Source organism: Fukomys damarensis, unplaced genomic scaffold (assembly GCF_012274545.1).
Source record: "Fukomys damarensis isolate Sample0158 unplaced genomic scaffold, DMR_v1.0_HiC HiC_scaffold_32, whole genome shotgun sequence".
NCBI lineage: Eukaryota > Metazoa > Chordata > Mammalia > Rodentia > Bathyergidae > Fukomys > Fukomys damarensis.
The window spans coordinates 17,619,103-17,647,062 of NW_022900944.1; the positions used below are offsets into that span (position 1 = coordinate 17,619,103).

Genomic DNA, 27,960 nt, shown 5'->3' on the forward strand with positions numbered 1-27,960 from the left:
GTAGTCTACCCCCGCGAAAAAAAAAAAAAAAAAAAAAAAAAAAAAAGGAAGACTCCAGCACCACTACAGAAAATGTGGAAACCTGATCTGCTCCTCGTATTTGCTCTTCTCTCATTTTCTGACAGGTTTTCCTTTCTTTAACCCAGCCAATGAGCCACAGCACCCTAAGGTAGTTGAAGAGCACATAATCCCCAATGGATAGGGTCTACGGTCCCTTCTGATTTGAAGAAGCAATAGAAGACAGAGACCTCCAATCCCACAGCACTCCATAAAGAATCATGGGGATTTGTGTCTCTCGGGGAGAAATGAAATAGAATATTAGAGTGTGGCAAAGCTGCCTGGGGAAGTAGGTGTGACCTGTTAACTATAAGATCCTAGATACATGTGCAGAACTGTTCTCAAAGCTCTGCATGTGGACTTCTCATGAGAACTCAAACAGGTTTCAAGAGCATGGCCTAGACGTGACGTCAGCCCGAGGGGTGGGATCCCAGCACTGCCTCTCAGGACCCATATGTAGAAGTTCTCGCGGGTTTCCTAGAGATCTGGGCAGTATAAAGGACACCCACGCCAAGAAGAGCTTGCTGTTGTGCCTTTCCTCACGACAGTTCGCCATGCTTCCTCCAGGGTATACTTTTATCTTGCTTTTTCCTCTTTCGTTCAGCTCAAGCTCATTCTGCAGAGCCAGTTTGTCCCCCACCCTTCACTTTTATTTTCTTGAATACTCACTATTTTGTTTTCCCTCGTTTTGTTCAAATATTTTTTTGAGATCAGAAGAACGTGGAATCTAACTCCAGAGGGAGAGGTGAGCAACCCAGCACTGGGTAACGTTTAGCTGGTGAGCCACTTTTAGAAACAGGCTATGCTGTGACTTAATGATATTCAATTCAGTGTTGTTCATAATAAAGAAAAATTGGCATCAACAATGTTGATGAAAATGAAGGTAAAGACATTGTATTTTCTTTAGAAAGGGACACGCTATAAGAAGTTAAATTGATGCGTTAGGTGAAATGTACTAAGATGAATCTATTTAAAAATGTAATATTGAACTAAAAACTTGGGTTTCAGTATGACACATACATTATTGTGTCACAAATATATAATATTATATATATTATTTATCAACATGTACCTATATAGCAGAAGACTCAAAATGTGCATACAACTAACTTGTGTCAATTTCTTAGAGCTGTTGGGGAGTAAAATGGGCTTGGAAAGGGTACACGTGAGACTTTAATATTGTATTTCTTAAAAAAAAATGAAGAGCCAAATCAAATAAGGTAACATTTTGAGGCTGGATGAGGCAGGATGCTAAGGGCAGTGGATACATTCCTTTTAAGACTTCTTCACATATTTGAAATAAATCCTTCATCATATATTAGTTCAATGTTGTCAGGGTTCCCAACTATTGCCTGTGAGACACACATTATTTAAATATACATAGTTCCTAGTGTAACCCAGTGAGGTAATATCGAGTGTGGGATTCTATGACTGCAATTGCAGAGAACTTTCAGGAATCCTTTGTATTTCACTGTTTGGCTGAACAGCATGGGCAGTTAGGAGAGGACCTTTGAGCTGGGGTTTGATGGATGCATAGAAGTTTTCCAGGGCAAGGAAAAAAAAAAAAAGAGAGAGAAGGAATAGCACATGTAAAGGTATGAAGTAATGTGATATGTAAGTCAGAAAACTGTAAATAAATTGGCATTTTTTGAGATGTATAGACAGTATGACTATGATCTCTGTGCGATATAACAGGCTATATAGATAGTCAGAAGAAAGCTCAATATGATTATAGGTGGGCCTCTACCCTGTGGGAATGAAATGCCACCCTGGAGGGCTGCAAGATGGCTGCGGATGACAATCATACTTGCCTTTTCCAAAATCACTCTGGAGGAAGACTGAGGTGAGGCACTAAAGATAGGGAGGATAATTAAATCTGGGTATTAACCACATGCAGACACGAGGTAAAGAGCCGGGATTGAGACGGCGAGCGGCATGAGGGTAGCAGAAGAGAAGGTGACAAATGGTTTAGCCACTCTATGGAACGCTATTCATAACAAAAATGAATGAATATTAATACACACAGTGATGTGCATGAATATTACATTAAGTGAAAAGATCAAACAAAAGACAATGTGCTTTATGATTCCATTTATAGAAAGTTCCAGATAAAGCAAACCGATAGTGACAGAGGATAGATTAGTGGTTGGCTGGGGTCAGAGTTTGTTGGAGGAAGGTTATCTTCAAAAGACATAAGATAGATTTTAGGAAGAAGAAGCTTTTTCATATCTTGATTGTGGTTACATATGCTGCAAAATTACCACATTCATCAACTGCTATATTTAAAACAGGTGAATGTGATTATATGTAAATACTGCCTTAATAAAAAAAACTTTTAAAATGAAGTAAAGAAACCAAAAGACTTAGCAGACAAAATCCACATTGGCTGCGTTTCTAGAAAAGATACTGAAAAATAAAACTGAAAACACTCTAAGGGTACTATCCAAACTAGTTTTCAAACTATTTTCTAGTCAGAAAATTTCAAAGACATACAAAAGTTGATGGAATAATCTAATGAACATCTATATACTCAACACTGTTTTAGCAATTGTCAAATTATTACCAATTTTATTTCATTTAAACTTCATACCTTTCTCCTGCTTCTCATTTATTCTGAAGCAAATGAAAGACATGATATAATCTGAACCATAAACATTTTAGTATAAATATGTAATAATGACTCTAAAAGATAACTACGATACCATTCACATATCTAAAATTAACAATAATGATAATTCCTGAATGTCATCTATTATCCAGTTAGAGTCAAATATCTAATTGTTTCACAAAGTTGTACATTGTCAATTTAGAGTTTGACCCAACATCCAGAGAAGCACCACATACTGCAGTTGATGAATCTTCTAAGTCCATTTGTTTATACGTTTTCCCTTTCTTTTTTATCCTTGCAATTTATTTGTTGAAAAGTCTGCTTCTTAATGTGAAGTCTTGTTCTATTATGGAAATAACTACCTCCTAGGTGTAGTGAACTGTTTTTGGAATGTTCTATAGTTATTCTTTTAATATTTTAGGTGCATTCCACATGTTTTTGGATAAAAACACAGATTGGTGACATAGGACTATCTTACTGCAGTCTACTATATTTTTGCTTTTTTCATTTTGTCTCAAAGCCTTATATCACAGTCTTATGATTAGCAGCACTGTTCAGACACCAACACAGACATGAATTACTTACAGTTGTTGAGGGATCATCTGTTTCATCAAGGAAAATATTTAATCTTGCTTCTTTTTCCAAAATTATATCAACATTTTGTATCATATCATTTTTTATATCAATCATTTGACTCCTCCTTGTGGAAATCATGCTGTTACCTTGATTTTTATTGTATTTCATCTACATAGAAGCAAAATACAACACAACTTTTGTTTTTTATAAATGAAATTTATTATACTATGTTGTATTAGAAAAATTAGAGCAAAAGTTATCAACTCACATGAATAAGGAATTAACTAAAACTCAAACTGTCCATCTTGAGCTTACATAAAGAAAGATGAGAATTCAATCAGCAGTAGGAGTTTAAAAAGCTTAAATTATTTATTTTTGAAAATAGACTTTATTTTTTGAAGTAATTTTAGGTCCACAGTAAAGCTGAGCAGAAAATGTTTCCCAACTACTCTTTTGTTGCCATGCATGCATACATACATTATTGTTTTGTTTTCTCTAACTAGGGCTTGAACCCAGGGCCCTCACAGCGAGCTACATTCCCACCTCTTTTTAAAAAAATGTTTTAAATTTTGTGACAGGTTCTTCATAAGTTACTAATTTGCCTCAGACTTTTCTCAGACTCCCAGAGTGCTGGGATTTTAGGTGTGTGCCACCATGCCTGGCTTACATGTGTTATGTGCAAAGATCTATGCTTGTGTGTGTGAGAGAGAGAGGGAAAGAGATAGAGAGAGAATATATTTGCTTATGTGGGCACATAGAAATAGGCTGATTGTGCAATTTTATATAATTTCACTGTCAATCCATAGGGGAATGGTTAAATAAATTATGGCACTATGCAATGGTTCAAAATTGGTAATGCATATATACTAACAGAAAAGATCTCTATGATATATATATTTTTTGTACTGGGGATCGAACTTGGGTCTTTGCACTTGTGAGGCAGGCGGCAGCACCACTGAGCTAAATCCCCGGCCCCTCTATGATATATTCTTACATTAAAAAAGAAGCTACAGAATAATATAATTTATTGAATACTTTGTATATCTTGAGAACTTTTTAAAGGTTCTTTGCATATATTAACTCATTGTTGCTTAGATAAATTGCTTCATAAAGTAGCACTCTTATCATCTTTTATCTTCCAAATAAACAAACTGAAATAAAGAGAAATTAATAATTTGGCCAAGGTTGCCAGGTAGAGGCAGAACAAACATTCACATCATGGCTGGTGTGCAGCTGCATGGTAGAGTGCTTGCTTAACGTGTAAGGCCCTGGGTTCAATACCCAGCACTGCCACTAAAAAAAAAAGGTGGGGGGAGAAGATAAAAGATTTATATTCAAGAAGTGCCATACTTGAAAACTTTACCCACTCTATGAATAAGCCCAGTTTTCTCTATTTAAAAAGTATGTATACATTTATGTTAGATATACATTGCAGACACTCCTCCCTCTACAATAATTCTGGAGATTACATACCGAGTTGTGAAGAGCTCTCACCTTGGGGGTGATTCATATTGTAAAGAGATACTCATATTCCCTTAATATAGTTTGAGTTATCTCACATTATTAGTGAGCAACAGAGAATAATATAAAAACTCCTTCCTGCTCTAGGAAAGTGATCCAATCCACCTTCAACAGACCTCCGACCTTGCTGGTTACTGGGTCAAGAAATTTAGGGTCGATATTCTGCGAAGAGCTCACCACTTAGATATAGAAAAGGGAGAGTTTTGTGTTGAATCCTGCCCCTGCGCCCAAAGATATATTGAAATCCCTACTCTGTGTGCTTGTGAATGTGACTTTATTTGGAAATACAGAGTCCACCAAAAACATGTATACACACTTCAGGAAAAGGAAAACTTGTATAAATATTTTAATACTAAATTTATTGAGATATCATGACATTCATACAAGTTACCTTTGGACTCTACAATTACAAGAGGTGCTCAGAGTGGTGGCCATTGGCTTCTAGACATTTTTTGTTGTTGTTGTTTTTTGTTTTCTTGAGACAGGGTCTCACTATGTAGTTGAGACTGATCTGGAACTCACTTTGCAGCCCAGGCTGGTCTCAAACTCACAGCAATCCTGCCTCAGCCTCCCTAGTGCTAGGATTACAGGCATGCGCCACCACACCTGGCGGCTTCTAGACATTTATTAGTATGGTGAACTGCTGCTTGGGTTACCTTGGTCATTGAGATTGCTGCATATGCATTTTCAATTTCCTCTCTAAGGGCCAGCAGTATAGTGGTACAACATCCTCTAAGGTCCTCCATATGAGGATATGTTTAAAAAAATAGCATACAATTTTTCTTTCACTGAAGTCTGATACATTTTTTTTTGGCGGACTCTGTAGTCTGCAAATGTTATGATATCTAGATGAATTTTTAGTATTTGATTTTAATTATTATTATTATTATTATTTGGTACCGGGGATCGAACTCTGGCCCTTGTGCTTGCAGGGCAGGTGGCGGAACCACTGAGCCAAATCCCCAGCCCCTTTTTGGATTTTTTGAGACAGGGTCTCACTATGCAGTCAAGACTGACCTGGAACTCACTATGTAGCCCAGGTTGGTCTTGAACTCATAGCGATCCTCCTGCCTCAGCCTCCTGAGTGCTGAGATTACAGGCATGTGCCACCACACCCGGCCTGTTTTTCTCTTTTTTAAGGGTTAATCTTTTAAACCTAAGAGAATCATGTAACTTTTATTAAGATAAAGTATCAATGGTACATTCAATGACCGTTGGCATATTTATACACCTTTTTTTTTTTTGAGACAAGGTTTCACTATGTAGTGCAGACTGCCCTTGAATTCACTGTGTAGCCCAGGCTGGCTTGAATTTGTGATCCTCCTGCCTCAACCTTCCAAATGCTGGCGTTACAGACATGTGCCACCACACCCGGTTTATCCTTAGTTATTTTGTCAGGCTCTGTGGTAGAGACATGCCATCATGATCTCCAGTGAGTTACATCCTTATCTAATCCCCTAATCTTGAGCATGTATTGCTTCTACAGATGCTGTGATTATGATACATGGGTTGAAACCCAGTAGACTGGAGAGACAGCAAGGCCTCTGCTGTTCTAGGATGATCAAGCACTCACAGTGAAGGAGCCTCATGTAAAGGCATTGGTCTCTAGGTTCTGACCTTACCTTCTCTCACAGCAACTCTGACATCCAGGGGGCTGGGAGATGCTTCCTCTCCAGAGCTTCCAGACAGGACACAAGGACACAAGGAGGGCACCCTGGGAGAGGCCCTCAGAGAGAACGCAGCCAAGCCCAGATTCCGCTGCAGAGCTCAGAGACAGGCATGGGAGTTTCTTGGTCTGCTCAATGTTTTTATTATGGAAGGAGTTTGGACATACAAAAGTGGATGGGACCTTCAGATACCCATTGCTAGTCTCAGGAATTATCTACACATGCTTGATCGATACCACTTCCCCTTCCCCAAGAAAATACCAGATTCCAGCATTTTAGTCTGTAAATGCTTAGCTTTGTATTTCTAAAAGATATGGCCACATTAAAAAAAACACAGCATTATCTCCTCTCAGAAAGGTTCTTAATATCACACAAAATATGGCTTGTACTTCAGTTTATATAAAACAAGTCACTGCAGCGTGCTGGTGCAGGCCTGTAATGCAGTACTCGTGAGGTTGAGGCAGGAGAATCACAAGTTTGAGCCCAGTCTGGGCAACTTAGCAACTCAGTGAGACCCTGTCTTAAATTAAAAATTTTAAAAAGGGTTGAGGATAGAGCTCAGTGTGAAGGCCCTGGAGTTCAATTCCTAGTACCAACAAACAAAACAACTGATGAAAATGGCATTCTCCATTTGATTGATATGTTTTTTAGATCCCTTTTAATCTGTTTTCCCCACTTGTGATTAGTCAGTCGTAGACTTTCCTATTTTGGCATTTGCTGATTACATTATTTCATTATTATTTAATTTTGGTCACTGATCTATTTACTCTAACTGGAGTTAGAGCCAAAGGGTTGATCAGATTCAGGTTTGGTGTTTGGGGGTAAGAATATTTCAGATCTGTATTGTTCTCTACATTTACTGATTGCCTTTTAATTTGAGGTTAGAAAAAAAATCAATGGCTTTCAGTGTTTTCAGCCTATTTCACCCATGTTGAAGTTCCTCATCAGCGTTTCACCTCAGTTTTAATCAGTTATTGGTGATGATTGTCTAGGTCCATTATTTCATGAGGGATTAAAAAGTGGCAATATTTTATCACTTTATCATTTATCAGTTGAAATATTTTCATAAAATAAACACAACTTTCTCCCCTCAACTGTGTGGTTCCTTTGAAGCACAGAGTAATGGGGTTGGCCAGGTGTATCTTTCAAAGTCGAGTGATGAGGGATATTTCCCCTTTGTTACTGTGTAGGAATTCATGGAGTTCAACACACTTAATGTGTTACAATCCACTACATTGAGGTGTGTGTGTGTGTGTGTGTGTGTGTGTGTGTGTGTGTGTGTGTGTTGAGGACTTGAACCTAGGGATCCCTAAGTCCTTCTAACTTAAAAAATGTTTTTATTTTTAAAATTTTTTAGGCAGGGTTTCCTTTTGTAGTTCAGGCTAGCCCTGAGCACACTATGTAGCCCAGGCTGGCCCTGAGCTCACAGTGATCCTCCTGCCTCAACCTCCTGAGTGCTGGGATTATAGGCATGTGCCACAACACCCGGCTCTAAAGATTTTAGTTTTGATGCAGGGCCTTGCTAAGTAGCCCAAGCTGGCCTCAGACTTGAAATCTTCCTGCCTCAGCCTCTTGAGTATCTGGGATTACATTCAGCATTGCTTCTGCTGCTCGAATTGTTCCATGATTGGCCAGGGCAGCCTCTTCCAGTTGGCACCTCTTACCTGAGTTCACTGACTGATAGCTTCCTTGTTTGAGATGTGACAGTGCATTTCTGGTTTAAATATTTTCTGTCTCATATCTGGACTCGGGCCTGATTTCTTTGAATAGAAGATGATATTAAGTCACTATGATCTAGACTTAGGTTGCTCACTACAGTTGGGTTGGTTTTTAGGCTTTTTCAGTGGATAGACAAGGAACTAAAAAAATTTGGGGGGAAATTTGGGATTAATTGGTTTTACTTGACTTCTTTGATTTTTACATTTGAACTGTTCTTGCTGAGAATCTTGATTCTTACTTAAAGTATTCAAATATGTTACTATATTTACATAAACTAATTTCAGAATAGTAATAGTGGTATTAATACTAACAATCTAACTTCAAAATAGATGCTTTAAGTTTTATTTTTGTTACTTTTTTCTTATTAGGGTATACCTTCAAATTATTGTGTTATAGCATCACTTGAAATAAATCTGTATAGTCTTTTTTTTTTCTTTCACTTTTCTCTTTTGTACTGGGAATTGAACGCAGGGCCTTGTGTTTGCCAGGCAGGCCCTGCGCCACTGAGCTACATCCCTGACCCAAGTCTTTTCTGTTTTTAACGTAATGTACAGTTAGATTCTTAATTTTTTTTATTTTGTTTTTGAGTTTTAGGGATTACTTTAAAATTTAAAAAATTTAAATTGATAAATATGTATGTATACATAACATGTATCAATTTCATGATTTTTTTGGAGACAGGGTCTCAATATGTAGTTCAGGGTAGCCATGAACTTGCAGCAATCTTCTTGCCTCAGCCCACTGAGTACTGGGATTACAGTCATGCAGTACCACATCCAGCTCGACTGAATAATTTTAAAGTGTATGCTTCAGTGGCATTGGTACATTTACATTGTTACACAATGGTCACCACCATTGACCTGTAGAACTTCTTCATCTTTTCAAAACAAACCTCTGTGCATAACGAACATTAACTGCCATTTCCCTCTCTCTCTCTATCTCCCCACCACTGTTCCATTTTCTATCTACTCTAGGTAGTCAAAGTGGAATTGTAGAATATTTGTTCTTTAGTGACCTCTTATTTCACTTAGTAGGGACAACTTTAAAAAATTTTTAATTTGATAGTCTTTTATAACTATACAAAGCCTTTATGAGGTGCCACAATCAAATTTGCAATTTCTTCCCTCCCTCAGAGCTAATCCTATAAGTGTTTTTGGTTTATTTTTCCCCTGCCCTTTTATTTTTATTTATTTATTTATTTTTTTGGTACCAGGGATTGAACTCAGGTCCTTGCACTTGAGAGGCAGGTGGCGGAAACACTGAGCTAAATCTCCAGCCCCTGCCCTTTTATTTTTAAACAATACACAAGCAGACACATACTATATTTGTATTTATTCCCTTTTTTAAATGGTTGCATTTAAGAATGGTAAATAAATAAACAAACAAATAAACACACACTTTCTCTTGCTTTAGCAATATATCATGAGCATCACTTTTTATCTTTACCTAGAGATAGCGCCCATTCCCCTTTATGGTTCTTAACTCACAATTGGTTCATCGGCTGTAACCCTGATAATATACTTTTTTCCTCAGGCTCGTTCCCATTTTAGTACATGTGCCACTGAAGTGAACATAACACATGATATTTAGGACTACAACTTGAGGTACATACCATATATTGTCCTAACACTTGTTGCAAGTCTGCAGCAACTGCATTTGAAGGAAAAAAATGCTCTTGTGACATCAAAGGATTTCTTGTAAAAGTATCACTAACCTGGAGAGATGAATGGAAATACATAACCTGTATAGATAATTTCAACGGCGAATTACAGAGCCTGTATTCATTTGAAGCAAAGCCTGGCAAAACTTAAACATAAAAGAAATTGCAACATGCCTGGCCTTTTGGTGATAGGGCATGTTTTCTACAGTAAGATGCAGTATTTATGCAAACTGCTCCAAAATGACTCTCACTGCTGTTGTGCAGGACAGAAACTCTTGGTATAACTGTAAGCACTGCCTTTACTTGGCAGATTCAAGGACGGGAGGGGAGGAGCAGTTGTTTCCCTGTGGCGCACGACCTTTTCTAAACAGTGTTGTTGCCCCTAGCTTCAAAATTTACCCGACAGGGCCTGGGATTTACCTCAGTGGTTCTGCTGCCTGCTTCGCAAATATAAGGTTTAATCCCCGATACCAAAAACAAAAAAGAAAAAAAAATCCACCCAACAATAACATAACAGTGCTAACTAAATGCCATGACTTTCTATCAAACCTTAGTTATAGGACATTTCAAAATCTTGGGACAGAATTCTGAACTGCTTGTACTTAATGTTGTATTTCTTAGAAGCAGTGGTAAATGTTATGTGGTTAGCAATTTTGTGTCACCTGGAAATATGGTAAAGTTAGGATCTTTTGTTGTAATGGGAAGAGAGAAAACAAATCAGAACATATTCAGCCAAGTGGCTGTTTAGCATCTGGACTCCAGAAATTGCCTAGGTATAACTGAAGGGTGAATTACAATATTTAAGCCTGATTGTCTTGGGTACAATTGGAGCTGTGTCATGCAAGTTAGTACACTGAGGAGAAAATGCATTTGAATTTGATGAGAGAGTAATTATTAGCGACTAGGGTGTAGCTGCGTTTTCCTTTAATATCTTCATCAAAATATTTATCCTGAATTATATATTTCCAAGTAAAACAGATTAGTGTCATTTACTTTTAAATATAAGAAACCAACACAGAAATCCCCAGAATAATGGTTTAATTCTTGTCTGTCTCTGGACTGCCTTTCCTGGGGTCTCCTTCTGCTGGATGGAGATCAAACTTGGGGCACTAGGAAAAACAGGTGCTATCTGTTGAGGTTAATTACCCTTCAAAAATTTACCAGATTTCCTTCGTCTATATAACCACATACACATAAGTGCTCTATTTACCATAGTTTATATTTGCTGGCAATTCTCCGTTAAAACTTTCCCTAAACATAATTTGTTTTGCTTTGTCTTTTTATTTACCTCTGATAACTGATTTATATATGCTAACAGAAGTGTCTTTAGAGTATTGGTATAAAAATTTTTTTGTTACTTATCTCCCCTCATATAGAATTACTTGCTAATTAAGACATGTACTATTGAAAAAGTATATTGAATATTAGGATAGTATAATTTATTTTTTAATTTTAAAAACAATATATATAAGGAAAGGTTCTAATGCGTCTGAGTGGATGGTCTTTGTTTAGAGTAAGGGAAAGTATAGAAACAGGAGATGGGTGAGGGGTGAAATTATACCTCTAAAGGCCATTACTGGCTCTGCATATGAGCGGGGAACGAGTGGCTGCTTTGGGTTAGTGACACAGTTATCAGTGGGCTACACACCAGAAACCTCATAACTGCCATAGTTGCTAAGTCCTTACAGGTCGAATAAAAAGTCACTTACTTCTCTAAGAAATGCAGATGGTGCTACCATATCCAAGGCATTGTCTGTAGCACATAAGTAAGTGATTCCTTCGATAAAGAGAGTATGGTAGACATAGCTTTGAAAAGAATGCATTTAGTATTTACAAATATTGAAGAAATTAAGCATCTATATCAATAATTCAATATAATTTTTGAGCTATCATTACTGGTATAAAAACTATAAACAAATTTATAATCAGAATAATTAGAAGAGTTTTTATCTATTTGACAAATTATATTAAATAAAAATGTATACAATTTAAGTATATATTTTAAGTTGCATCAGTAAAAATAAATAAAATACTACATATATATAAAACTTTGGAACCATAAATATATTTATTTATTATTCAATACATTTATTTGTTTGCTTTTGTTCTTTTCTTTTTTTTGAGACAGGGTCTCACTATGTAGCTCAGGCTGGCCTTGAACTCACAGTGATCCTCTGGCCTCAGCCTCCCAAGTGGGGGATTACAGGTATTCGCTACCATGCCTTTTGGCTTCTTGAGACAAAGTCTCCTTATGTATTCTATGGTGGGCCAAAACTTATAGGAATTCTTCTGCCTCAACCTGTGTATGTGTGCCACCATGCTCAGCATATTTGTTTGAAAAAGTTTGGGCAAAAATCAAATTCTAAGACTGAATGAAGATGTTGAATAAATAGAAAATGCTATGTTCACTAACTTTTACTATCCTTACATTTTTAGGTAGACTTAATTTTGGCACTTCTTGGCTTTGTATTTTGAGGATGTGAATATAAAAGTTTTAAATTGTCAATGCCAAATATTCTGGATAACTTGATGAGTTGGAGAGAGAGGAATTAAACTCCTTCTAATAAGCTAAAGTGAGCTGTTCCTGGCCACTCCAACTGCTAGATCTTTTCTCTTTCTGAGGAGGGCCTCCATCCTTATTGCTCAGTCCCTAACATTAATCTACTCTTTCTGTATGGTTAACAGACCTGGTCAAATGTTAAACTGGATATGTATAAGAATAAGGACTCTCAGAAACAGAAAAGAATTTGAGAGGTAGAAAATGTAAAATATGTGCCATTTCAAATAAATCTTCATAATCATATCATGAATACAATATGCTAAACACATTTCAATGGTGATATTGGTGGATACACATAATATTCACTTGGAGAATATTTTTATTTATAAAATTGGAAGGCTGCTGGACAAAGAATTGATGATTCTACCATTTATCTGAAAGTCACATCTGATTAAGTTGATACTGGAAATAAGAAAAGGAGAAATATTTTAAATTTATGCTTAGTATATTATTAGTAACATACAGAAGCTATTCTTTTTCTATTTTTTTGAGACAGGATCTCACTATTGTTCAGTCTGGCCTTGAATTCACTAGGGAGCCCAGGCTGGCCATTTGATTGGTGAATTGAGACCAATTACATTGATGGTTATACGTGATATGTTTGACTTATCCCTGTCATATTGTTTTCCTGTTGTTGGTTCTCTTTATTTGCCCTCTGTTTAGTTGCTTGCCTTGCCTGGTAGATTCATTCTGTTGGGGTTCGTGGAGTTGTAGTTCTTGCTACTTCTTTCTAGCATGTCCATCAAAACATTTTTGAGTACTGGTTTGGTATTCCTGAATTTCTTCAGGTGTTCTTTGTCATGGACGTATCTTATTTCTCCATCAATTTTGAAATATGGTTTTGTGGGATACATCAATCTAGATTGGAGGTTGTTTTCTTTTAGGGCTGGAAATGCTTTACTCCAAGCTCTCTTTGATCTGAAGGTTTGTGTCAAGAAGTCTGCTGTGATTCTGATGGGCTTTCCTTTATAGGTGGTTTGTTTCTTTTCCCTAACAGCTTATTTTTTGTTTCAATAAAAATGTATTTGTAGACTGATATTTAAATTTTATATAATTTTCTTGGGTCATGAGATATAATTCTTCTGTTGAATTTTGTTTGTTTGTTTTTTGAGACAGGATCTCACTGTATAGTTGAGACTGACCTGGAACTCACTATGTAGCCCAGGCTGGTCTCGAACTCACAGTGATCCTCCTGCCTCAGCATCCCAAGTGCTGGGATTACAGGCGTGCGCTACCACACCCGGCTCCCCTGTTGATATTTTTTAGACCATTTAAAAATGTGAAAGTCATTCTCAGTTCACGGGCCACACCAAAACAGATGAGAAGAAAAACTTGGCTTGTAAGTTATGATTTGTTAATTAATCCTGACTTAAAAAATAAAATATAAAAAAAAAGTTTACAGTTTAGAACCCCCAGGTTCTGAAATGGCACTTGGGCAGCTGAGGATTTAGCTTGGTGGTTCTGCCACCTGCCTTGCAAGTGCAAAGACCCTAGTTTGATCCCCAGTACCCCCCTAAAAAAAAGGTACTTGGACAAAACTAGCAATCCTCAATTTACTTAAAGATTCCTCCAGTGTCCTTGATTTGAATTTTATTTTAGCGTATCTTTGAGGATGAAGAAGTTTATAGTTTGTTTCCTTCTGAGTTCATAAGATTTATCTTACTCAAAGTATCTTCATCTATTCTTTTTTTTTCATACCAGGGATTGAATTTGGGACCTTCTGGTCAAATGTTAAACTGGATATGTATAAGAATAAGGACTCTCAGAAACAGAAAAGAATTTGAGAGGTAGAAAATGTAAAATATGTGCCATTTCAAATAAATCTTCATAATCATATCATGAATACAATATGCTAAACACATTTCAATGGTGATATTGGTGGATACACATAATATTCACTTGGAGAATATTTTTATTTATAAAATTGGAAGGCTGCTGGACAAAGAATTGATGATTCTACCATTTATCTGAAAGTCACATCTGATTAAGTTGATACTGGAAATAAGAAAAGGAGAAATATTTTAAATTTATGCTTAGTATATTATTAGTAACATACAGAAGCTATTCTTTTTCTATTTTTTTGAGACAGGATCTCACTATTGTTCAGTCTGGCCTTGAATTCACTAGGGAGCCCAGGCTGGCCATTTGATTGGTGAATTGAGACCAATTACATTGATGGTTATACGTGATATGTTTGACTTATCCCTGTCATATTGTTTTCCTGTTGTTGGTTCTCTTTATTTGCCCTCTGTTTAGTTGCTTGCCTTGCCTGGTAGATTCATTCTGTTGGGGTTCGTGGAGTTGTAGTTCTTGCTACTTCTTTCTAGCATGTCCATCAAAACATTTTTGAGTACTGGTTTGGTATTCCTGAATTTCTTCAGGTGTTCTTTGTCATGGACGTATCTTATTTCTCCATCAATTTTGAAATATGGTTTTGTGGGATACATCAATCTAGATTGGAGGTTGTTTTCTTTTAGGGCTGGAAATGCTTTACTCCAAGCTCTCTTTGATCTGAAGGTTTGTGTCAAGAAGTCTGCTGTGATTCTGATGGGCTTTCCTTTATAGGTGGTTTGTTTCTTTTCCCTAACAGCTTATTTTTTGTTTCAATAAAAATGTATTTGTAGACTGATATTTAAATTTTATATAATTTTCTTGGGTCATGAGATATAATTCTTCTGTTGAATTTTGTTTGTTTGTTTTTTGAGACAGGATCTCACTGTATAGTTGAGACTGACCTGGAACTCACTATGTAGCCCAGGCTGGTCTCGAACTCACAGTGATCCTCCTGCCTCAGCATCCCAAGTGCTGGGATTACAGGCGTGCGCTACCACACCCGGCTCCCCTGTTGATATTTTTTAGACCATTTAAAAATGTGAAAGTCATTCTCAGTTCACGGGCCACACCAAAACAGATGAGAAGAAAAACTTGGCTTGTAAGTTATGATTTGTTAATTAATCCTGACTTAAAAAATAAAATATAAAAAAAAAGTTTACAGTTTAGAACCCCCAGGTTCTGAAATGGCACTTGGGCAGCTGAGGATTTAGCTTGGTGGTTCTGCCACCTGCCTTGCAAGTGCAAAGACCCTAGTTTGATCCCCAGTACCCCCCTAAAAAAAAGGTACTTGGACAAAACTAGCAATCCTCAATTTACTTAAAGATTCCTCCAGTGTCCTTGATTTGAATTTTATTTTAGCGTATCTTTGAGGATGAAGAAGTTTATAGTTTGTTTCCTTCTGAGTTCATAAGATTTATCTTACTCAAAGTATCTTCATCTATTCTTTTTTTTTCATACCAGGGATTGAATTTGGGACCTTGTGCTTGTGAGGCAGATGGCAGAACTACTGAGCTAAATCCCCAGCCCTCTTCATCTATTCTTAAGCATGCAAAAGCAACATATACAGTAACCCCTCCTTATTCATGAGGAAACTTTCCAAGACTTCCCAGTGGGTGCCTGAAACTGAAGATAGTACTGAACCCGATGTATACTCTGTTCTTATCTCTAGGCCCTGCAGCACTGCTACATAGTACCAGAGTTGATCTGTCTTTCCGAATTTGATGTCGTAGTATCTCCTTTGCATCATTACTCTTGCTTGCATTTTGCTGCCATCATTAAGCAAAGCAAGGGTTACTTGAACACAAGCATTGCAATAGTTGATCTGACAACTAAGACAGCTATTAAGTGATTAATGGGCAGGAAGGGGCTATAGCATGCACAAGATTTCATCACATTACTCAGGAAAAGTGCACAATTTAAAACTTTGGAATTGCTTATTTCTGCAACACTCCATTTAATATGTTTGGACTATGTCAGGAGTTAGGTAAAACTATGGAAAATGAAACCCTGAATAATTAAAGAGTACAGCATTGCGAGTGGAATCCCCAAAAGAGCTTTCCTTGTGATTCCTTCGATGATGCACCAGCACTTGAGTTGCCCACAGAATACATCTTCTGGGTCAATGACCCTCCACAGGTGAACCAGCTGTGTGTGCACAGGCACTGTTGAAATGGTGTGAGGCAGGCATAGTCACTTTCAATGATGGGACAGAGTTATGTTAAATATGTTGCATAACTTCTATTTTCCACCAATTCATCCAGGTTAAATTATTTGATATAATATAATGTCATATCAGATAAGAAATCAAATAGTTCTGTGGTATCCTAAACATCTCTGAATAGTTGGTATATCTCTCTCCGCCAAAGGTATGATCTCCATGTTGCCATCCATCAGAAGAAATGTGTTGTATATATGAGAGAATATTAAGAGAAAGACAATTGTGCCAAAGGACATTGTCATCCATGACCCATGATCCTTTTGAAACATTTTAAAATGGAGCAACTGACCAAACAAAAACTGATGGAACAGAAATTTCCCAGCTATTAGTCCTATGAGAATAGCAAGTAGCCATAGAAGCACCTTCAGAATCCTCCAGCCGATTCCTCTAGGGTATTTATTTGTTACAAATGAAAAACAAGTTTCCAACAACAATAACATTGGCTTCAGTTTGGCTGTGAGAAACTGGATCCTCCACAAATATTAGGAAGTTAAAGATCACCAAGTAAGCCACAATCATGTGAGACCAGAGATGCTGGAAATAATACTGACAGTCTTTACCCGCCCTTCATACCTTCAATGCTGTCATTTATCAGAGGGTGTGTGTGGCTGGGTGACCACACTCAGACCCCACTTGGTGCAGTCCAGAGCACATGGTGGACTTGTGGGATAGCCCCTAACAGCTTTTAATATTCTGTTCTTATGTTGAATTTCTGGAATTTTTTTTTTTTTTTTTTTGCACGGGCGGCTTGGGAGAAGAGGTTCAGGTGAAGGAATACGGTTAACTTTTTTTTTTTTTTTTTTTTTTGAGACAGGGTCTCATGTAGTTGAGACTGACCCGGAACTCACTACGTGGCCCAGGCTGGTCTCAAATTTGCAGTGATCCTTTTGCCTCAGCCTCCCGAGTGCTAGGATTACAGGTGTGCACCACCACGCCCAGAAAATTTCTGGAATCTTGACTATTACATGCCTTGGTGTAGATTTTTTCTCATGGCTAATTGGAATTCTCTATGCCTCACTTATTTGTGTGTCAAATTCTTTTTCTCTGTTTGGGTAATTTTCTGCTATTACTTTTGTGAACAGGTTTTTAATGTCATTTGTGTTATCTCTTGCTTTTTCATTGACAACGATCAATCTGTTATTCTTCTTTGCATCATCTAGCAGCTGTTGGACTGATTTTTCATGATCCCTTACTATATTTAAGAAATCTTTCTTTTCATGATCACTAACTGCAATCCTGTCTTCTAGATAATAGTCTGTTCTCACATTGGTTTATTCTGCTGCATATGCGTTCAATGGAATTGTTAATCTCCTGGATGTCTGAATCTATGTCATGGATTCCATTTCTTTCCTATGTTGGTTGTTCATAATTTCTGTCATTATCCTAAGCTCTTCTTATTTTAATCTGTTTCTGCTCTAGTCACTAACCATGTCTTTCATTATAGTCACCATCACTGTAGTTATCTGAGAAATTATTTCTGATTTGATTTTTTTCTAGAGCCTCATGCATCTGCTTTGTTACTTCTGCTGTTATCACTTCAGAGAGTCCAGATAGATGTGTTTTGGATGGTTCCATCTCATTTCCCCCTAGGTTTGCCTTTGGTGAGCTTGATGTCTGGGGTTGCATTTGCTTAAGTGTCTTCTCATTTTCCATTTTTAAAAGTTTAATTCCTGGGTTGATCCTTGTAAATTGCTTATGGCAGGTAGTTTTATTGCTAGTACTTAGAACCTTTAGGAAATGACTACTTCTCAGAGATGACTTTTGAGTCTGTTGCAAGATCCTATCTTTTCAGTTAATTGAGGATGAGAAGTTGCTGTTTATTTGGTCTACCCCTTGCTTTTTTGGCCCTGGCCTACAGTATTGTTTATTACCCTTAGGCAATCTCCATGTTGGCATGTCAGGAAGAACAACTGATTGGAACATGGCTAAAGAAGTATAATCAGCAATATCAACAGCATCAAACACAGCATAGACAATGACAACTTTACTAACTATTAATTTGACATCTTTAACTGATGAACTATATTTTTGGTTATGTAACAAAATCTAAAATGAACCAGAAAATTGTATGCAGCAAATATGCCCTCAATATGGTGATTTTACCCTTGGGAGAGAATTTAAAAGAGGTTAGGGGAAAATACAAGAGATCAGAAGCAAGGCTGGAGAACAGAGGAAGATTCTTGGAACTTTGGGAAACTGGTGAAGAAGATAGGAGGGAAAGAGAAGGAAGAAATAAAAATAAGAAGGGAGCAGAACAAAAAAAACTAGGAATAATGTTTACATTCATATAAAAACATGAACTGTCAAGGAAAAACAAAACAAAACAAAAACAAAAGCAAAAAGAAAAACAAGAAAAGAGATAAATGTCCACTTTAGGTGTTTCTCTGCTGTCACTGGTAGACAGAGTGGGTAGACAGAGTCCAATTCTGTGTTGATTAATCCTAGCAAGCCAGCTATAGATTTATATTGTGGAGTAGTGGATAATCACTATAAGCCTGCACCTTTAGTTCCACTGAAGATCAGGTTGGTTTCTAGCTGTGAGGCTGGAACTAGATTTATTCAGCCTACCACACTTTGTGTGTTTCTTGCTGACTCAAACTTGGCTCCTTGACCTCTTGCTGACTTGAACTCAGTTCTGCCTCACCCTGACACTGGGAGCCGCTAGATGGAGCTAGCCTGTGCAGCTGCTCTGAGTTCTGAGTTCAGTTGGCTCATCTCCAAGATGGCTATCAGTCTGTTGCCCTCTCCTGGGGGATTTCTAAACCTGAATAACTCACCAGCCACTGCAATCTGCTGTATTCACTGCTTCGTTTTCCACTGGTGCTTTTCTCCATGGATGCCTCTGGGGTTGCCAGTAGTTACCATGTGTCTTCAGGTTCAAGCTGCCCCATCCACATAGTGAGTCAAGGCTTAAGGAGAAAGCACCATTTGCTGTCTCCATTTTCTTCATTGAAGTCTCTTTGCTCTCCTCATGGGCTTCAATTCTCACTTCAGATCCTTGCTAGGTCCCAGGAACCCACTTCCCTCTTTCTTGTCCTCACATTGCTATACTGCAGTGTTCAGAAACCAAATCTTGGAGAAGCTGCTTCTCTGCTGTTTCTCACTCCACCATCTTCCCAGAAGTCTCTGTCCCCAGGCTGGCCTTGAACTTGTGGTGATCATTCTGCCTCAGCCTTGTCAGTGCTGTATTACAGGCCCGCTGGAAACTATTTTTAATGTTACAAATGTGAACATCTGATACATTGTTACCTGACAAAAGCAATGTGGAGAAAAGGGTGTATGATATACAACCTCTGTTTATCCCATATGTTGCTAAACAGGAAATATGAATGTATATATGCAATCTATAATGTATGTTTATAGAAAGTGTTCCTTGTAGAAAAAAAGATAATTAAAAATAAAAACTTGTTCAAAATTATTACCTATACAGTGTGTGAGAAAGTAATGTGGAGAGAAAAGGAATAAAAATTAAGACTCCTTGAAGGAGCTTTGTTTTATAAATTTGATTTTGGAAACTTATAGTGTTTTATATAACTAGAAAATGTTATTAAGTCTATCTTTTTTGAAAGAGTAATCATTAAAAATAAAAAACAATGAGAAAAATAATTTTTTATAGAGTAACCCAGGCAGGGAATGTTGGTGGCTTGGTTACTATTTAGAAGAGAAAGGTAACAGGATTTGCTGATGGATTGAGTTTGGATGTAGAGAAGACAAAAGTCAAGGATGACAAAGGTTGTCAGCCCAAGGAACTGAAAAGAGATGTATGGAAGACTGCAAGAGGAGGCTTTGCTTTAGACATAGTTTGAGGCACTCTTTAGACACCAAAGCAGTGAATGGGAACAAGCAGTTGGACTATGAGTCTGGAGCCCAAAGAAAGAGTCTTCAAGGAAGTCTCAAATCTGAATGTATAATATAGATAAGAAAATAGCAAATGAGGAAAGTGTCTGGTTTGGAAATCATTTCAGCTAATTATTTCACCAAAAACAAAATTAAATTATCACTATTTGCAATCCTCAATAAATTAATAGTCCTAGGGACTAGCAATGAGTATGGATGGCTGCCACGATCTCAGAAGGAGATGTAAGATCCATAAGTAAATAGCATCTGATGGAAAAACACAGTTTTATGAAAGGATCCAGCTGCATGGAACATGGTAAGCTGAATTTTAAGTATGCAATCAGCAAACCCATTTGTAGACTGTGGGAAACTCTGTGTATTGCTTAACAATAAACTATAAGAAAAGGAAAGAGATGGAGATGGAATACGTATATTTGAAGAGACTTAGTCTCATCACTGTGGAAGAATGAAGCAGGAGGTTGCAAGGTTAAGCTCAGACTGGGCAACTTATTGAGACCCTGTTCCAGAAAAGGCAGGAGTGGGGCTGGAGATATAGTTCAGTGTGAAGGCCCTGAATTCAATTCCCAGTACAGAGAGAGAGATCAAATTAAAAATTAAAAAATGAGAGAGAAAGATATTAAATAAAAAAAATGGGCAGGACTGCTCTATTATCTGAGTGTGCTGGGGCAATGAAAAAGCAGGGCAGGAACTGCCACAATAGCAGAGACCATGGTTTATTTTGATTTCAGGGGAGCAAGCAATGAATGGCAAAGAACACATGATGGGAGTTTGGGGGTAACAGACAGGGTTCTGTTTTTTTCCTCTCAGTGGTAGTTGCTGTTGGTAGTCTCTGTAATACTTCACAAAACTATATCTTTATTTGATATTTTTGTTTTGAAATGTTTCACTAAGTTGCCCAGGCTGCCCTGGAACTCCTAGGCTCATGTGATCCTCTTGCCTCAGCTTCCTTAGTATTTGGGAGTACAGGTGTGTACCAGTTCACCAGCTTTGATATGTAACCATGTTTTACTTTAGACAAAAAAGTTAAAACAAAAAGAAGAAAGAAGAAAGAAGAAGAAGAAGAAGAAGAAGAAGAAGAAGAAGAAGAAGAAGAAGAAGAAGAAGAAGAAGAAGAAGAAGAAGAAGAAGAAGAAGAAGAAGAAGAAGAAGAAGAAGATAGAGGAAGAGGAGGAAGAGGAGGAAGAGGAGGAAGAGGAGGAAGAAGAAGAAGAAGAAGAAGAAGAAGAAGAAGAGGAAGAAGAAGAAGAAGAAAAAGAAGAAGGAGAAGAAAAGAAGGAGAAGGAGAAGAAGGGCCTAAAAATAATAGAAGCTCTCTTTTCCTTAATCTGTTTCTTTGCTAGCAAGTGTTTTCAGGATTGGAGGAAGAGGAGGAAGAGGAGGAAGAGGAGGAAGAGGAGGAAGAAGAAGAAGAAGAAGAAGAAGAAGAAGAAGAGGAAGAAGAAGAAGAAGAAAAAGAAGAAGGAGAAGAAAAGAAGGAGAAGGAGAAGAAGGGCCTAAAAATAATAGAAGCTCTCTTTTCCTTAATCTGTTTCTTTGCTAGCAAGTGTTTTCAGGATTGGTTTAGATCATAGCAACAATATCCCAACTAAAATGTAGGAGTAATGGCTATTATTCTTTGCTGTTATATTTTTAAAGTAGAAGTTTCTTTTTTATTAATGAAATGTTTCAGTATATTAAAAATGTGGAAAAAGATAACAGAATACTGTTAGACTCTCCACCTAGTTACAATGTTCGAGATACAATTAATATTTCCTATGTCTCCTTCCTAAGTTTTATTCTTCTCCCTTCCCTTTGCAGACAGAGGGCAGCTATCTTGAATGAGGCGTTTATCATTGCCATCCATGATTTTACACTTTTACATATAGAAGTTCTCCTTCCTGTAGACTCAAACAAGCGTTTAGGCAACTAGTTTTTTTTTAAACATTGGAATTATCAGCTAATAACTGTTAAAAAGTTGACTTGTATTAGAACTTACCTTCCCATTTGCACTGTGGTCTTTGGTTTGGCTCTAAGAAGCACGAGTCTAAGCACTTTTGCTGCTGCTTCCTAAAAATAAACAACCAACATCTACTCTGTATAATCTTTTATTATTTCCTAAATTTACCAATGTTTTAATTAGTTTATTAAAGAAAAACCTTTTTCCTAGGAGAACTAATGGGTGTGATTCATGATGTACGGTGAGACAGAGGTTATAAAACATTCATATGAATTTGGAGGAAAATATTAAGATCATATAAATATATACATTCTTTTTGAATACCCATAAGTTTGCAAATACGGGCTGAATTAGATGATCTTATTTTTATAGTCAAATCTGACACAGGGCTCCGTCTTAGTTACCTTTCTTGTTGCGGAGATAAAATGCCTGACACCCACCCAAAAATTAAAAGAAGAAAGGTTTATTTCAGCTTACAATGGGTAGAAGTTTCAGTCCATAGTCAGCTGGCTCCAAGTCAGAGTGGGATGACAGAGGGAAATCGCAGAGGAGACACTGTCCATGGCAAAGCAGAATGCAGCAAGCAACCAGCCTCAAGTCTGCCTTCCCTCTCTCCCCCTTTATATTCCACCCAGGCTGTAAACCTGTTGATTGATGCCAGCCACACCCAGGGCTTCCATTTTCCACACCCACACTTTGCTAATTCAAATCAGTGGACTAATCTGTACCACATAAGTTAAAACCAGTATCACATGCTCTAGATCCAGCCACCTCCAAAAAGTCCCACCTATGAACATGTGAGGCTTTGGGGGGAACATCTAGATATAAGCTGTAACATTATACTCCTGAACCCCCAAAGAATCAATCCCTTTATGCAAAAGGCATTTAGTCCATCTCTAAGAGTTGTCAAAGTCCTAACAGTTTCAGTACTTCTGAAAAATCTGAATCCAAAGTCTCATCTGAGATTAAGGGCAAAGGCTTAGATGCAAGACTCTGTACAAATGTAAATAAAGTCAAACATGTCCAACATCCAATGGCAAAAGATAAATATTACTATTTTAAAAGGTACAAATAGGGGCATAGAAAAGAGTGGCACTTAAGCAAGACCAAAATCCAGCAGGGCAAACATAAAGTCCCATAGTTTCATGTCCAGCATCTGGGGTAATTTGTGGCAAGTTGTGAAATCCAAAGGGCTTGGGTGGCTCCACTTCGGTGGCACTGAAGATAGTTGGCCTCTCTCTCTTAGCAAGTTTCACTCACTCCGTGGAGCTTTCCTCAGATAATCCACATTCCTGGCCTCCCCGACCCTCTGGGTCTCCACCGCACTTTTGGCTTCACAGGCACAGCCTCACATACCGCCCTCTCAAGGGCACAATGCCTGGCCTCCCTGGCCTTCTTTGAAATCCGGATAGGTGCCTTCCTGACCCCACAACTCTTGCATTCTGCATGCACCTAAAACCAGCACTATGCGGATGATATCTGCCATCAGCTGGAGCATTAGCCATGCTTTCTTCTCTTTCTGTTGTTAGGGTCCAGGGCCTGGATTTCTGAGAATTGTGAACCCAATCCCGATGAACAAATTCTCTAGACTGCCACATTCTAGAACATGATGCTCTGGGGCTCTCTTCTCAAAATAAAGAGTCTTTCATCTTTGCAGTTCTGAGGCTGCAAAGGGTGGGGCGGGGGACTCTGCTGGTTCTTCTGATGTCCTCAGACTATCTTTTCTATTGTCTTATTCAGCAAATATATCCTCCCCTGCTCCATCTTTGCAGTCCCTACTTTTCCAGAGCTTCCTTTCTGGCCAAACTCAAAACATTTTAAATCATTCCACTGGGCTCTTTGCTCTTGATTCTCAACACAGAGCTGGTTAAAAGCCCCCTAAAGCAGTATCCATGCCACTGCCTCAATATTAGACTGCCTTGAAATGTCTTCCATCAGATTAATTAATCCACTGCCTTTACTCTCAGTCTCAGGCAAAGTCTCCGGTCAAGAGCAAAATACAGACAAATTTTCTGTCAAAGCATAACACAGATGGTCTGGCATCCAACAGCCAATGCAGTCCTTCTTCCTAACTGAAACCTTCAGAGCCTGCTCTTTACTGGAAGCATTTCTGTCAGCATTCTGGTCTTCTGAGCTGTGATCAGAATCTCCCATCAAGTTCAGCTTACAGCATTCCAGGGCTGCTTCTTCAGCTGGCATTTCCAAATGTTTTCAAGCTCTTCCCACAAGCTGGTACCAAAGGCTCCTGAACCACATGGCCAGCTAATAACACAGCACCAACCAAAATCTGTTTTAGCTACTTTTCTCTTGCTGAGGCAAAATACTTGACACCCACAAGTTGAAAAAGGAAAGGGTTATTTCAGTCCACAGTTTGTAGACGTTTCAGTTCATAGTTGGCTGGCTCCAAGGAAGGGTGGCATGGCCGAGGAGCATCACAAACTGCCCAGGCAAAGCAGGAAGCAGCAAGCAACACCCAACAGCAAGTAACAACCAGCAGCAAGTCTGTCTTCCCTCTCTCCCTTTATATTCCATCCAGGCTCTAAGCCTACTGGTTGATTCCACCCACAACCAGACCTATGCTAACTGTAATCAGTGGACTAATTTAGTACTATACACCCTTAATCCTAGTATCACATGCTATAGATTCTGCCAGCTCTGAAAAGCCCCACCTATGAATGCAGAAGTTTTTGGTGGGGCATCTAGATATAAGCCATAACATAGACTTCAAGACTGGAAAGCAGCCATGGAGACTATAAATACAATTCTAGTAAATTAATTTCAGCTCTTATTCTTTGAACTTAACAACTCTAAGCAATCTTTTTAAAGATGTTTATTCAATATTGTTCACTTATCTCTTTTAAAAAATAATTTCCAAAAACTCTTATTCTCTCAAGAAAATTTGAGACTAAAATATCCTGAGAACCTTAAATATAGTGCATTATATGGAATTCTATTGATTTACTTTAGAAGCATGAAAATCTGAAAATTACCTAAGAAGTCTTAAATAGTCACACTTTTAAGTAATATATCCATTTTCATGAAATGACACTTAAAATAGAAACTTTTATGAAAAGGTAAAGTTTAGCAGTGGTAGAAAGTAAAACCTGAAACTCTTGTTATTGCCTAAAAAGCTAAGATGGGATTTTCTAGGAAAAAATTTCCTATGAAACTTGAAAAAGTAAAGGGGTACGTAAGATCTTGGTGACTCCACTATTAGTATGGGAATATATCCAGGCCCTAGCTTCTCCCAAGAGTCTCTTTCAGAGAATATAAACAATAAGATGTTGAATCAGAACAAATCATAACACAGGACAGTAAAATACAGGACAAAGTGGGCTCTAGTTGTGTTTTTGGAATTCATGTGCTGCAGTGATTTGTCTGGCTTGTTTTCTTGTGGGGAGGATAAAGATATTAATTTGTACCTGGGTACTTAGGGTTCCCTTCCATGCTCTTGTTAGCCTACTCAAAGAATTGGATGAGGCAAGTAAAAAACATAGAGCTTTTACATTTATTAAAGGTAAGAACAGAAGGGAAAAGAAGTGCTCTGCAGAGAGAGCACAGTCCAGTTAAAGTAGGAAAAGAAGTATGCCCTGCAGAGTGCAAGGCAGGCTGGTAAAAGTCTTACAGTGGCCATGATCTTAATGGCAGCCATCTTTTATACCCCAGTTCTGACATCAGATCTAGGCCATCCTATCTCATCAGATCTAGGCCATCCTACCTGCTGGATCTTGTGCCAGAATTGAAGATAGCATTCTCTGATTGATGTCAGGTGCAGGGCTCAGAAGCTGTTAAGTGCGTGTGTCATGGTCATGATTGACAGGTCATGGCTTCTTGCACATCCAGTTTGCCATGCCCCAGTTTCCTGCTACAGGCAGATGACCTTGTAGGATCCTGTCTAGCTCCAGGACCCCTGTAGTGTTGGTGACTGGACACTGTGTTAATCATGTTGGGTACTAATGTTCTTCAAATCCATATTTTGTGATGGTTTTTTGGCATTGAGGGAAGCTGTGGTACAGAGCTCTCTCTTTCCTGCCAACCTGAATTATTCCTTAAAGTTTCTTGTCATCCTTTTTCTTCTCCTTGGTTGGCTTTCTGCACAGCACACATTTAATCTCCTTTACTTGTGGACTGCCCTACTCCTTCCAACTTCTTCACTTCCAGTGTGTGTCACTTGATTTTAGCCAAATGGCTGAGAAATGATACTTCCAGTGTGCTTCACAGAGAGGCTGCTCGCTTCTGGAAGTCTTTAATGTCATTTCTCTGTCCTTACTAAAGATTTGTAGAGAAATTACCATTATTAAGCATTGTAGGCTGGGAAAGCAGAGATGAAGATAGTTCCTCTCTTGAAGTTCAATGGCAGAGACAAATAAGAAAAAGTTTCCAATTCAGCCCACTAAGTAGTTTAGTAAAAGGGTGTCAAATTAGCCTGGTCACCTAGAAAGCTTCCAGGAGGAATTGAGAAGTCTTAAAGTATAGAAGAGGTTATACTGCCCCCAAGTGGGGCCATGGTTCAGAAGAAAAGATGGATTCACAGTCCTCCCAGGAGACAGAATTGACAGAACTGGGTAAGGAATGAACAGATAGATATGATGAAGAAGAAAGAAAAACAGAATGACTCCTAGGTTCCAGCTTGAATGACTCAGTAGAACTACTCAACAAGACCCGAAACATGCAAGAGGGAATCTGTTAAGAAAGAATTTATTTCTGGACATGATATGTTTGAACTTTTTCTGTTAGACAATCCAACTCTGGAGAGAGCTAACGTTGGAAGTGGATTAGGCAGTAACCACAGGAAAGAGGTCATAGGTATGAGCCAGTGTGTTTAGTTAAAACATGCAGTTAGAACCCCAAGGAACACAGCATGAAGGGAATGGCAAATATTAATATACTCTGCCCACTTTTCTGACCTCATCTCCAGGCCCACATTGTGACTCTGTGCTCTAGCTTCCTTCAGTTCCTGGGGATTCCCAAATACACCATGCGGTTCTCTCTGCACAGTTCTCATTCCCCTGCCTGGCTGAGACGAATTCTTATAAGCCAGGCACCTTAATTTGTGGTCTTATCACCTCCCTCCACTGTAGTCGGCAGGGAGCCCTTCCCCTTCCCAAGTGCTACAGAACGTTCAGAGTCGACCTGCCCTAATAAACGTTACACTCTAGAACAACTGTATGGACAAAAGGGGATAAGGAGTTCCAGGCACAAGGTCAGGCCTAGCCTCATTGCTGGATCCTTCATATTCTTTGCGATTGTGAAAATACGACATGTTCAATAAATGTATGCTGAACTGCAGGTCATTACTCTGCGAGAGAATCTTAAGGTGTATGGAGTTGGACATGGGTACAAATCACTGTCAAATGGGGCGCATGTGTAACTCCTGCCTGGGAGTCACGGCCTTTTGTGGGGCGGGGCCTCTCGCGGGGCGCGGCCTGTGACCCCGGAGCCAGCCGGACAGCCAGCAGCGTAGCTTCCTGAGAGAAACGGTGGGCGGGCGCCCGTCTCGAGGAACACACCCTTGCCGGCGCAGGCGCGGACTCGCAGGTACCTGATAGGAGCCGCCGGTTAAGGCCAGCTCCGCTAGGACCACTCGGCCATTAGCTATGCAGCTGTAGGTGATCTTCATAGCGGGGAAGGAAAGGATCCTGCCGGTTGTAACCGCCCGCCTTAACCTTGGGGCGGGGCTCCGAGCGGAGGTAGCTCTTGCGCAGGCGCGAGCGGCGGTTGATTGCCAGCAGGGGGCGGGGCTACTT

General features: G+C 38.6%; 2 protein-coding genes across 8 annotated transcripts in view; one reads left to right on the plus strand and one right to left on the minus strand.

The window, feature by feature from the left end:
* Positions 1–27,960, minus strand: part of LOC104865215 (vesicle-associated membrane protein 712-like) — a 42,410-nt gene that overhangs the window by 13,942 nt on the left and 508 nt on the right. For 3 of the 5 annotated variants that reach the window (XM_010628632.2, XM_010628624.2, XM_010628642.2), the window contains exons 1-5: positions 27,756–27,903; positions 22,253–22,323; positions 11,518–11,614; positions 9,761–9,862; positions 3,251–3,409 (exon numbers count right to left, since the gene is read on the minus strand). In XM_010628632.2, the coding sequence (XP_010626934.1) occupies positions 3,251–3,409; positions 9,761–9,862; positions 11,518–11,614; positions 22,253–22,323; positions 27,756–27,833 (507 nt within the window). In that variant the 5' untranslated portion in view covers positions 27,834–27,903. Of the gene's footprint in view, positions 1–3,250; positions 3,410–9,760; positions 9,863–11,517; positions 11,615–22,252; positions 22,324–27,755; positions 27,904–27,960 lie in introns of those variants that run through there. The other 2 variants (XM_010628650.2, XM_010628656.2) reach the window with 2 other exon arrangements.
* Positions 27,640–27,960, plus strand: part of Rasgef1b (RasGEF domain family member 1B) — a 751,497-nt gene continuing 751,176 nt past the window's right edge. For 2 of the 3 annotated variants that reach the window (XM_010628668.3, XM_010628685.3), the window contains exon 1: positions 27,641–27,751. The gene's annotated coding sequence lies outside the window, so the exon portion shown is untranslated. Of the gene's footprint in view, positions 27,752–27,960 lie in introns of all 3 variants that reach the window. The other variant, XM_010628676.3, reaches the window with a different exon arrangement.